Genomic DNA, 13,176 nt, shown 5'->3' on the forward strand with positions numbered 1-13,176 from the left:
TGTCCAAAAGACATCCAGACAATATCCAGAAGATGTAAAACATCTATGTCTCATCCAACCTCATATTCATGTTTTACATCCTCTGGATGTCCTCTGGACACTTTTTGGATATGTGTGTTGTTAGAGTCGAAAAGCTGTCCAAATTCTCGTCATTGAATAAAATTAAGTAAATCTCCGATTAAGATTCTTATATTCCACTATGCGATGTATAATGTTGCTTTTATTTAATCTGCTTATTGTTAATACAATCTGATGATATACAGGATGTCCTAAAATTACCGTACTTTCTCTTAATGGCAGATTCCTTAGAACATTTCAAGACGAAAATCCTAATACAAAAATATCGAGGCTATAATAGTTTTTAAACGAGAAGCGATTATATTTTACAAATGGCAGGACTGAGATTTCGCGCGCTCAGGCACGGCGAAATAGTAGATACCTTCATGGTAACATTGATCGACCACGTTGAAATTGAAACTTGGCTTTACTTGAATCATTTTTTAGATGCCTTTAGTTCTTGCATCCATTATTCGTAAGAAGAATGTACTATAATGCAATGCGTAGAGAAGCGGGAAAACATATAATGATAATGCTATTGTAAATTTCTACGATAATCATAATATCATAAAAAAAGCGTTTCATTCATAGAAACACTTTTTTCACTTGTCATTTCGTGGTGTCTGAGCGCGCAAAATTTCAGCCCTGTCATTCGTAAAATATAATCGCTTTCCGTTTAGAAACTATTATAGCCTCGAGAGATATTTTTGTATTAAGATTTTCATCTTGAAATGTTCTAAGAGATCTGCCATTAAGAGAAAGTACGGTAGTTGTAGGACATCCTGTATATATACAACATCTGACTTAATCTCGCAATAGAAGGTATTATGCAAAACTGCTGCATTTTTCAGATCAATCATTAAATGGGTTAAAGACAGTATAGGTAAATGTTCGGATTAACTTATACATCACGGATCGTTTTCATTTTTACATATATTGTAGAGGGTACATTCTTAAGTAATACACGTTTTGAATTTTGTGGTGCTCTCTTCTGGTTCATAAAATCAACTATAAAATCTATCATCAAGATCAAGTTTGGGGCTAAATCTCATTTTTTTAAATGTTATTTTTACAATACTTCAAAATCGCATATCTCTGGAACTAGAAGAGAGCGCTACAAAATTTAAAGCGTGTATTACTTAGGAATGTACTTTCTACAATATATGTAAAAATGAAAATAATCCGTGATGTGTAAGTTAATCCGAACGGTATATTTCAAACACGATTAAAAAATCTGAGATTTTTAAGTTGCCATTAATATCCACTATGTATATCAAATCTTTGTGATTAATCGTGAATAATTAGTTCTCTCAAATCATTTAATTGATTCCTCATCTTGCAGATAATATAATATCTTCTCTCTCTTTCCATCTACGATAAATACATGAAATACTTTTAAATCAAGATTTTATAGTTTGTTGATCATTCAAAGAAAAAAAATCGATTTTGATACTATTCAATATATCCACAAAAAAATCAATTTGCAACTTTTGAAAAAAAGATAGAAAAAATTGAGCAGATTTTCGAAGATTTTTCAAATGTAATTTTTAATTATCAAATAGAAGTGAACTTAATAATTAAAGACATTTTGCAAATATAGATAACAAAATCAGTACATTTCCTAAATCAATATATTATAAGATCCTTAAACTGAAAGGCAAGGTTTTTGATCAATGCGCTTATAAAATTTTTAATTTTTCACTGATACTTTACAATTTGAAGTATGATTTATATATATGTATATATAAAAATGAGCCAAGTCCTTTAAACATAGACAATATTAAGCAATAATACTAAATGAATCGTTTGCGAGTAATTATAACAACGATAGCAATTTTAATGATGATGATAATAATAATGATGATGATGATGATGATGATGATAATAATAATAATAATAATAATAATAATAATAATAGTAATAGTGACAGTATAATAGTGTGACAGTAAATATTAACAATAAGAATAATCATCAAAATACTTGCGAAAATAATCGTAGCTATGTATTGCACATGGATCACAGAATAGAGACAGTCGTTAGATATTAGAGAAATAATCTATAAATACTATAAATAGCGCTAATTTTTTGCATTAATAATTATTATATTGTGTGTGTGTATACATACACGTATCTATTAATATATTTTACAATTTTATAGATCATTTTGCGATGTGTGAATATGTGTGTACATATGTATGCGTGCACACATACATACACATCTCATGTATATATATATATATATATATATATATATATATACAGGGTGTCTCACAACCTCCGTACAATACTTTAGTAGTGTATTCTAGAGATAAAATAGAGTCAACAATTCTAATACAAAAATTTTGAGGCTGCAATAGTTTTTGAGTTATAAGCGATCATTGTTTGTCAATGATATCGCGCAGAGCTCGCGCGCTCAAATCCGTAACTACACATACATGCGATACCGATCTGTCATCTGTTATTGATTTTACAAATCAGGTAATATTGATTTTTACTGCACAGCTGATTTTATTGTTTCTCATGTATGTGAATACCACATACGGCGGTCAGCTGATACTAACGAACTATATATGTTGTATGTAAAATATTTAATTTTTTCTTAAATAAGAATTTAAATAATTGATTAATTATTATATTTAAATAGAAATATAAACTTAATATTTTCACACATTTAAGAAACGAAGTTTATTTTTGTTTTGATCGCGCGGAGAAGTTTTGTGGAAATCAATTTATTTATTTTATCTGTCAGCAATAACAGATGACAAATCAGTACATGTGTTATGGTGCGGTTCAATGGACTAATATATTCCGCGTAACGCGTATCGCGTAACCAATCAGAAGCGTTCCGCGTTTTCTGTTACGTGAAATTGAATGTCCTTAGTACACATGGTACATAAAACGACAGCAGCGTATCACGTTTAACCAATGATATTTTTCTATTCTGTTAAAACATTCCAATAGAAATGCTAAATATTATAGTTGATTGGTTACGCGAATATTTGTTACGCAAATTTTGCGCCCATGTGAACGATGAGATTTGAATATCACGTAAATGCACACAAATATGTTTGAATGTCCATAACTTGACTTAACAGTAAATAAAGCGTAACTTAAAATGAATTCAGAGTTATTAATATCTATTATATTGCTCTACAAAAGCAAACAATAAATAAGACGCAAACAATAAATAAAACAGATAGAATGTCAATAATAAAATTAAAAAAGTTAGTTACTCTTTTCTTATTGCGCAAAGAAAACGAGCGAAATAAAATAATAAAACGAAAATATTGGGTTCGTTTTTTTCAAACGGAAAGCGGGAACAATATGAAGCAAGTACAACTCTTATAAAAGAATTGTATTTTCATAATGATGAAAAATTCATCAATTATTTCCGCATGAATGTGGAAACATATGAAAAATTGTTAAATATCGTCAAGCCATAACAAAGCAAAAGTATCATCGAAACCCAATACCGCCAAATACACGTCTGGAAATATCATATGTCTTCGTTATTTAGCTATAAGAGACAGTATGAAATCTCTTTCCTATGCGTTTCGCATAGAGACTAGTACCATTTCAAAAATTGTGTTAGAAACTTGTAAAGCAATTTGGACTACATTACAAGATACCGCTGAATACCACATTCACACAAAAGTCGCGTAAACTCGCGTAATACGCAACTTTTTAAAACGGGCGTAACAGAAAACGCGGAACGCCTCTCATTGGTTACGCGATACGCGTTATGCGGAAAATATTCCATGGGACCGCACCCTAAATGTAGTTACGAGCCTAAGAGCGCGAATTTTACGCAATATTATTGGCAAACTTTGATCACTTATAACTCAAAAACTATTGTAGCCTCAATATTTTTATATTAAGATTTTTTACTCCATTTTCCTCTAGAATATACTATTAAAATATTGTAAGAAGGTTGTGAGACACCCTGTATATAGTATTTATTGCGAGCACATATATATGTAGTATATAATACTCAATAAAATTAAATCTATTAGGTACTATAAATATGATAGCGCAGGCACTAAATTACTGAGATATAATCGTGCTGTAACTATTAGTCTGTCGTTCATATATTCTTATATATGATTATATTACGCACGGACATTACAAGCTTTCGATAGAAATCTTGCGATTAATAAGATATTCGTATAAAATTGCGTGTTTAAACTTGTATATAATTGCGTGTATAATCGTAATGCTTTTGGTCGCTCTATAAAAAAAATTGTGGTTTCGTATGTCAGATATCTGATAGAAATCAAACATGTTTCTTTTGGACGTGATAAACGCACATACGCTCGTACGTTGTTGTGTGTATAATATATATTACTATTTCTAACAAAGTAATGTAAAAAGCATGTTTAGAGTGATATGTTTTAAACGTAAAATCAGAAATAAAATGTGTTATAAAGAAGAAAGGATTCGAATTATAAAAGAGAAAAGTGCTAATAAAAAACAAAACTCTTATAGGTATATTAGCAATATATTCCTACAATCCTAAAATATATCTTAGAACTTTGCGTGTATTATATGCATCTTCTCTTTGGAGATTACTACAAACTACATCCATGCTGCTAAAGAATCATCTCTCAATTAATCAATTTTTAATTCTTTAAATTTCTTTTTTCTTACTTCATTTTATCACTAACGACGAAAAAACTATGAATAATTTCAATCCGTTATATAGTTCTGTGTTACGATAATCATTGCCGATGTTATATATCAGCATTGAATTCGATATACACGTTTACGTGTTTAATAAGTTGAATTTATTTTTAATATCTACCCAATATAATATACCCCCCATGAGCATTGAGTCCAAATTCTGATCGCGTATTTAATTATTTTCGAATTCAATATTAACTCGGCAAGAATATAAAAGAGATAATTTTTTATGATATAAATATTGATTCTAAATAAGTGCCAATAAAGTATTGTAATGACATACGTGAGATCAAAATTTTTTATGATGTAAATATTGATTCTAAATAAGTGCCAATAAAGTATTGTAATGACATACGTGAGATCAAAATTTTTTATGATGTAAATATTGATTCTAAATAAGTGCCAATAAAGTATTGTAATGACATACGTGAAATCAACAAGAGAAAAATATAGAAGTATAATATATTATATGGTCGTTTTTTCTTCGCCACATCATCATTCGTTAAATTCAATAAACATAAATGCATATGATGCCTAATGTGAATGTTCGTCATTACAGGCGTCGCAAAATATACAGCTATCAACTTTCCGAAAAAAAAGAAAAAAATTTAATTTAAATAAACTTTCTAAAATAAAAAAAATTCTCAAGCTTTCTTAAAATTTTCTAAATCCTGTAATTTTTTAAATTTGTCTTTATTACTACATATTAGTGTGTATACCTATATATTTAAAATAAAAAAGAGAATTTTTCAAATTTCAGAATTCTTAAAAAATATTTTCCCTTTGTTAATATATTTAATATAAATATTATAAAATAAACTTTCCAAAAACAGAAAAAGAAAGAAAAGAGCTTTTATATTTTAATATATCTTTAAGAACAGATTCATTAGAGCTTATCTCTTCTTTAAATGAGAAATTTGTGCTTGAAAAGAAATATATACTCACGTTTTGATTACATATTATTAACGCGATTATCATTCGTCTTTACAATTATGTGGCTTTTAATATTTATCAGATGTGTTTAATTATAAGATTATATAGTTATATATAAAGGTTATTAAGATATTCCATCAGCCTATATATAAATTTCCCTCAAAAACCCATAATGTATTGCGAATGGCGCGGAGGCGCGGTAGCCAATAATATATATCCATTTTGCTTAACATTCTTCTGCTGTCGATTGTGCGATTGCGTACTCTGCATAGCATTATGGATAATTGACGAAGAATGCCCAAACCTTCTCTTATATATAATCTTATGTTTAATTACTACCATGTGGCACCATCTTAATAAATCTGGCAACGTGTCTCGCTTTAATTTCGCACTTTCGAAAGAGAGAGAGAGAGAGAGAGAGAGAGAGAGAGAGAGAGAGAGAGAAAGAGAGAGAGAGAGAGAGAGAGAAAGAGAGAGAGAGAAAGAGAGAGAGATGCCACTTGAAACACTCTTCTCTGGTCCCGTTCGCATTGGCTTATCGCGAACAAATCGAGTCGTATCGCTTTCGATGTAAAGGATTAATAAACATTAATCCCATCGCGTCTTTCCGCATCCCGATGGTGCAACATTACACCGAAAAAACTTTCAGAGAAAAGGCTTGCGCGTTTGATCGCCCCGATCATCGTTTCGACATTGAAATTTTTTCGACTATCTTCATCTCTATTGATTTTAAATATAATCTATATTGTGAATCCGATCAGTATTAATCAAGAAAACTACCCATGCAGCAATAGTGCCGCAATTGTTCTATGCTATATGGGTATCATTGTGTCAAGTTTGTTTTTATATTTCTCTTAATAGTAACTACTGCATGAATCAATAATTTACAATTGCAGTTGCTATTTTCCATTATGATTTTCTTTACATTAATGTATAGATGTTTCCTCTCTATACTTCTCATGAAATATTCCGCAAGCGTGTATTGTATGTTCTTAATGTATCGATGATGATACCAAATATTATTTATTACGTAATCCTCATTAAACAGAATAATCAAATGCGGTGCTAAAACCGCTTGGTCCGAGAAATGTGTTCACGTTACACAATCATATTGGCGCGCGTTTTGATTGAAAATTGAAACATTAGCATGAAGCAAATCGATGGAAAACTAATGTATATTAATAGTTAAACAAGTAATAAAATTACATCGTCATCATACAAATTGATATGACAATTCCCATACAGCGCAGAATATTGCAGCAACATTGCGGTAACGTTGCAATGTTGCTGCAATGTTCTGTGCTGTGCTGTATGGGTATGCTGTACAGGTTTTCATGTCTTTCAAGTTTAAATAATGCTACTGCATCGCGATTAGTTATTTTATTAATAACGTTCTTCTAAATAATATGTCTCTCTCTTCTGAAATATCTTCTAGGATACTTCGCAACTCAAATATATTGAATGTATGTGTTAATACGCGTATTAACTAGCGTATTATCGCTTTCATTACCGCAAATAATTTTATACATACATTGTATATATATATATATATATATATATAATATGTATACTTGAAACGGCTTATTTTAATATCTCACCAAGTTAATATCAATAATTAATTCAAATTTGGATGCCCTTATGATAATTCGATCGCTGCTAATCTATTAAAATGGTTTCTACTCGCATTTGCTATTATTAAAATAGCATAATAGGCTTTCGAGTAATTCGTATTACTCATAATTTATATCATTTTATAAAGCGCTGTTTTTTTTAAATGATTTCTTTATAATATCTATTAAGATAATGCAAAAAATTAATCCAAAATTAATATTCTGATAATGTGATAATCATCATTTAATTATGTTTCATTAGATATGAAAATGTCAAATTGTCAAAAAAGAGGCATGTTAAAAGGATCTTTTGTAACATAACTAAATGATTATTTTGTTATTATTAAAAGAGTGCAATAAGATCTGCGAATTATGGTTAATTTATGGCTCGATCTCATCGAGATTTCGATACTTGACTCGTCAGCGTTGCGATTTATCTAAGCAAAGTAATTCTCGATGATATTTGAACTAGTAAACACAAAATTTTCATTTTTTAATAATTTAATGAAAACGAATCAACAGAACCAATTATTCGTGAATTGAAGATATATAGAGACAGCAACCTTCATGTAGCGCCGTATATTGGCTATGCAAGACTAGTAATAAATGGGATTGTCGATCGGACCATTTGTTGCGGCGGAAAGACGATTTATTTTGCCTTTACGTCGAAGATCTCGACGGTGACGTTTTCTAGAACGGAGTCAGTGACGTTGTTCGTATGATTCGGCGATTTGTTAGATTTCATCGAAGTAGCCGAAGCGTTCCCACTGCTGGTGGGACTCCCACGACGAGGAGATCCTGCGTGTGACCCTGGCGACAGAGATTTTCTTGCTAAAGTATCGCGTGCTTTCGCATGAAAGCGTGGCAGCACGACACGAAAAGCCAGAATTACTTTAAGCATGAGGACCTGCGCGAAAGAAACGTATTAGTCAGAGCAAAATAGTCATAATGTAGGATGAAGTTGCGCGCGCGTGTGTGTCTGTGTAATGATATGTGCTATATACTTCTTTTTCTGACAAGAAAAATTTAATAACCTTAACTCAAAAGATGAGAAAAATATTTGATTAAAAGAACATAGAGTAACTATATCAATTAGGGATGCCGTCCCCAATAATCGTGATTTTGACAAATTTTGTCAAAATCATGGCCTAGAGTAATATTTGATAGATTTTAGCTGTTGCTCGTTGTTTATTACAAAGTTATTAACAAATAAAAATACGTAAAGTAAGATTTGAATAAGCAAAATGCTAACAATCTGTCGAGAGATTATCAGCAGATTTAGCCAAAATATTACGGCAGATTAGCATCAACTGCGTCTTTGTGTTTTGCTGATAGATTCTATACAGAATATTGCCACAATATTGCTGCAATGTTCTGTGATATATTAGATCCCTCGAATAGAATCTGACAGCAGATTGGTGGCAGAAATCGAGCAGGATCTTCTAACTATTTAAATAGAATACCCAGCAAACACAGATACATAACTGTAACATTGCCATAATAAAACGGAATGTAACAAGTAATATAACGTATTTGTTACATGTAACATTCACGTTAGTTGTAATTTCCCACTCATACAAAATTGCAGTTATATAACATGAATATCGTAAATCGGTATTTATGAAAACTCTTAATATATTTACTTTAATAAATACAGTTACAACGACTAAAATCTTTTAGAGGTTACTCTGGATCATGATTTTGACAATATATATGTCAAATTGTTATAATTGTCATAATTGTTATTTAATTTTATCTATAAAAAATTATAAACATTTTGTTGTGCAAATACAAACAATGAAATTTTACTATAGCAAACAACTATATTCATGTGCTTCAATAACCTATATTCAGAAGAAACTTTGTCCAGAATAAAACTCATAGATTGTATTAAATTAAAAGTACACAACGTGTCCCTTTTCAAGAGGGCAAGTATATCTCACTAGATTGTTATAAGATTATTATTCTTGCGTTAGTTTCTATCTATTCGTATACATATATGTATTTTGCAAGTTTAGTTTCGCAAGAGATCATATGCAGAAATAAAAAACCATTATATAGTAAAATCAATTTATCTCTATTAATAACAGCACAGAACATTTCAATTACATTACAGCAATGTTACAATCTTGCAAGTAGCAGCGCAATATTGTAGAGACATTACAGGAATGTCACTGTAATATATATGTATAAATATATATATTGAGAAATTAATTAAAAAAGATCGACCAATTCGCGCGAGTATAAACGCGCAGCGAGAAAAGGCAATCCAAAAGTAGGCGCGCGACAAAGTTTTGGGGGGACTGCTCTACAAATGACAACAGTTACGTACGAGCGATACATAACGATAGATTCTCGCGTCTTAGCAACCACATATCAATGCCGCCCATATCAGGCCATCTTTTCTCACCGCGCGGTAATACTCGCGCGAATTGGCCGATCTTTTTAATTTCTCATTAATTATTGCGAAGATTGCAAAACGGTAGAGGACTTTTCTACTCGGTTTAATCCGCTCTACTTGCACATTACCAGCGATTATTATCAGACACCCTATATACGTATTGTATATACAGGGTGTCTCATAATAACCATATCACCTCTCGTGTGCAAGTGAAACCGAGAAGAAAAGTTCTTTATCATTTTGCGATTTTTGTAATTATTATTGAGAAATTAATTAAAAAAGATGGACCGAGCGTGAGTATAAGCGCGCAATAAAAAGGGACAACCCATTGAAGTGTGGTTGCTAGGACGCGAGAATCCATGTACCGCTCGCACGTAACCGTTGTTATTTGTAAAGCGCTCCTCCCAAAATTTCGTCGCGCGCTTAGCGACCGCAAACTTGAGACACCCTGTATATACAGGGGTAGAGATTGTGCCAACGTTCGTGAGCGGATAGAGCACAGTAAACTGAACAGAAAAGTCCTTTACCATTTTGCGATTTTCGTAATAATTATTGAGAAATAAATTTAAAAATTTCTCAATTATTACGAAAATTGCAAAATGGTAAAGGACTTTTCTATTCAGTTTACTGTGCTCTACCCGCTCATGAGCATTAGCACAATCTTTACCAGACACCCTGTATTGTATATATACAGGGTGTGCCATTTATCTTGACCACCTAAAATATTTTTTACGCATGACACGTTAGGAAAAAAAGTCAAAGACAGAATTACTTGATTGGAAGAGAGGTTGACGTGGATACTAAGCTAATTCGTTTCAAGGTCATATTCTTCAAAATGTCAAGGTCATTGGTATTTTTTTTAATGGGATCATATATTTTAATTGCCATTTTAAAGTAGCTTATGAGAATACGAATGCAACGACCTATGATGTTATGACCTTCAAATAACCTTGAAGGGCTAAAACTCGTGTCAAAGTTGAAGGTACAGAAGATGGACTAAATGACATGTTTCGAACAATCAAACGAGTCATTAAATTTTTTTCAACATTTTTATTCAATTTTAATTTAAGCAAGTGTTCGAAATGTTGACTGTTTACTTCGATATATTTTCTAAGTCGCAAAACGAATGACTCCCTACTGCGCATAATCATTTCCGGAGCAATAATAAATCCTTTCTTCCAATCAAGTAATTCTGTCTTTGACTTTTTTTCCTAACGTGTCACGCGTAAAAGATATTTTAGGTGGTCAAGATAAATGGGACATCCTGTATATATATATATATATATTATTTTCCAATAAAAGATCTTAAAAATGATATTTTTCCGTAAGCTTACATGAAGTGTTTTTTCCGTTGCTTGATTTAATGCTTGAATCGTAGAATTCTCTTCCATTCCTTTGGTATATTTAGCATGAACTTTCTTATTTTCATTGATTTCAGATTCTTGTTTCTTAATTGTGTCTGCATCCACTGTCTTATCTTCCTTCGTACCTTTCTTCGACTTTGATCGTTTAACACTATCTTTGTCATAGTCGTGGAAAATATTACTGATTGAAGGCACTTTTATTGAATATGTATGGGTGTTGCTTTTTACCGTTTTTCTCTGCTTCTCTTTTTCGTTTTTCAGTTTTTCCTCGCGTCTTCTATCGCTTATTTTATCCTTTAAACTATCAAGCGAATCCACATCTTTATTACCAATTAACGTAGAGAGTTTTTTGGAGATGTGAGTATGCTTCGAGTCTAAAGTGCTTTCTAATCCTATATCTTTGGGATCCGTTTGTTTTTTTAACTCTCCATTCTTTAATTCCTCATTCTTTTTTTGTTTTAATCTTTTATCTTTTTTATATATATATACATATATACATTTGAAAAAATCCGATCTCTCCATGATATAACTTGGGTAACGCTAACGCCGGCGGTATTTTTTCAAATAGGTATTTCTTTCATTTTTGTGAGTAGTTTATTTCAATGTAGCAATGCAATATTGCATATATACATTGCGAAATGTTGTTGCAACATTAAAATGTCCGCCCTTAGTAACATTGCAATGTAAAATTGTGGTAAGATTACAATGCAATGCATTAATAATAATGCGAGATATAGCAGATATCTATTTCTTAAGCTTTAACATTTTTTTTTGTTCTTAAATTTTGTTCATTTTAACCGACGTTACAGTTGGCTAAATTTTGCCTATATTTAAAAAAAAATTAGGTATTCCTCTAATTTTTGTGAGTAATTTATTTATGTAATGTTTCTGCAATCTTTCTGTGCTGTATAAAAAAGTAAAATTGAATTTATCCTCTGAAGAAATTATGTTGTGCTTCAGAAAAGTTTTTACAATAGAGCGTTTCGAGTTTCATAGTATAGTCAAAAACAGTGATTATAGATAGCTACATATCTTTAAGAACTATTTCAAATGTTGACTGCAAACATAGAACTAAATCCAGTAGAAAAAATAAATACATTAAGATACATTGCCGCGCTAACTTAAACTTCATATAGGTAGATAAATATTTGCATATGAGAATAAAAAATTTATATATTATACAGGGTGTCTCACAACCTCCGTACAATACTTTATTAGCGTGTTCTAGAGGTAAAATAGAGACAAAAATTCTAATACAAAATTTTTGAGATATATATATGTATGTTTTATAAAATATCTTCTTAACACATTTATTTATTTATATCTAGAAAAATCGTACGCGTGGGCGGAAGAAAGGCGTCGCCCCTCTCCCTGCACCCCCTCCCCGAGAAAAACTAACCTAACTCAACCCATCTCCCACCCACGTTATATAATCCAAACCAATTTTTCGTTTCGAATCTAATCCAATCCATCTCCCACCCATACAACAATTGTGGGGTGGACCTCGCTTCGCGTTGTAAAGTATATGCGTGGACGCAGTGGGTTTCGCCCCCCCTACGGGAGGGCTCCACTTCCGAAAGATATAACCTAACCCAAACCTATTTCTGATTTAGAACTAAAATTTGATTTGGGTTACGTTATATAACCCAAACCAAATTTTCGTTTCGAATTAAAATTTTAACTTTAAATATCTCAAAAATTATAAGAGACCGCCGATTAAGTTATAAGGAAAAGTTACTCAGGATCCTGATCTTGAAAACATATGTCAAGGTCAACATCGTTGGGTCCGTTTTTATAAAGTTTGGTAAATATGCATATTAGGTGACACCTCACCGATGACTTTGACCTTGACATATGTTGTCAAGGACATAACCCTGAGTAACTTTTCCTTATAATTTAACCGGCGGTCTCTTATAGTTTCTGAGATATTTAAAGTTATGATTTCACAATTTCAATGATTTTTCTATTATAAAATAAAGAAAAATAAAGATTGTTTACATTGTATTTACGTAGATCAGACGTGGAAAAAGTGTTTCTTTACATTTCCAGAGACGAAGGTCTTCGTATTTTTATATGAAAAAATACTTTATTATAGTGTTTTGAAAAGCTCTCGAGATAAGCTACAAGAATG

The 13,176-nt window shown here is 31.3% G+C and overlaps 1 protein-coding gene across 2 annotated transcripts in view; it reads right to left on the reverse strand.

Moving 5' to 3' along the window:
- Window positions 1-4,700: 4,700 nt before the first annotated feature.
- LOC115242063 overlaps window positions 4,701-13,176 on the reverse strand; it is a 74,244-nt gene continuing 65,768 nt past the window's right edge. The window contains exon 6 of one of the 2 annotated variants that reach the window (XM_029818094.1): window positions 4,701-8,187. In XM_029818094.1, the coding sequence (XP_029673954.1) occupies window positions 7,930-8,187 (258 nt within the window). In that variant the 3' untranslated portion in view covers window positions 4,701-7,929. The remainder of the gene's footprint in view (window positions 8,188-13,176) is intronic. The other variant, XM_029818095.1, reaches the window with a different exon arrangement.

The sequence above is a fragment of the Formica exsecta genome, unplaced genomic scaffold, assembly GCF_003651465.1.
Source record: "Formica exsecta isolate Colony F162 unplaced genomic scaffold, ASM365146v1 scaffold56, whole genome shotgun sequence".
NCBI lineage: Eukaryota > Metazoa > Arthropoda > Insecta > Hymenoptera > Formicidae > Formica > Formica exsecta.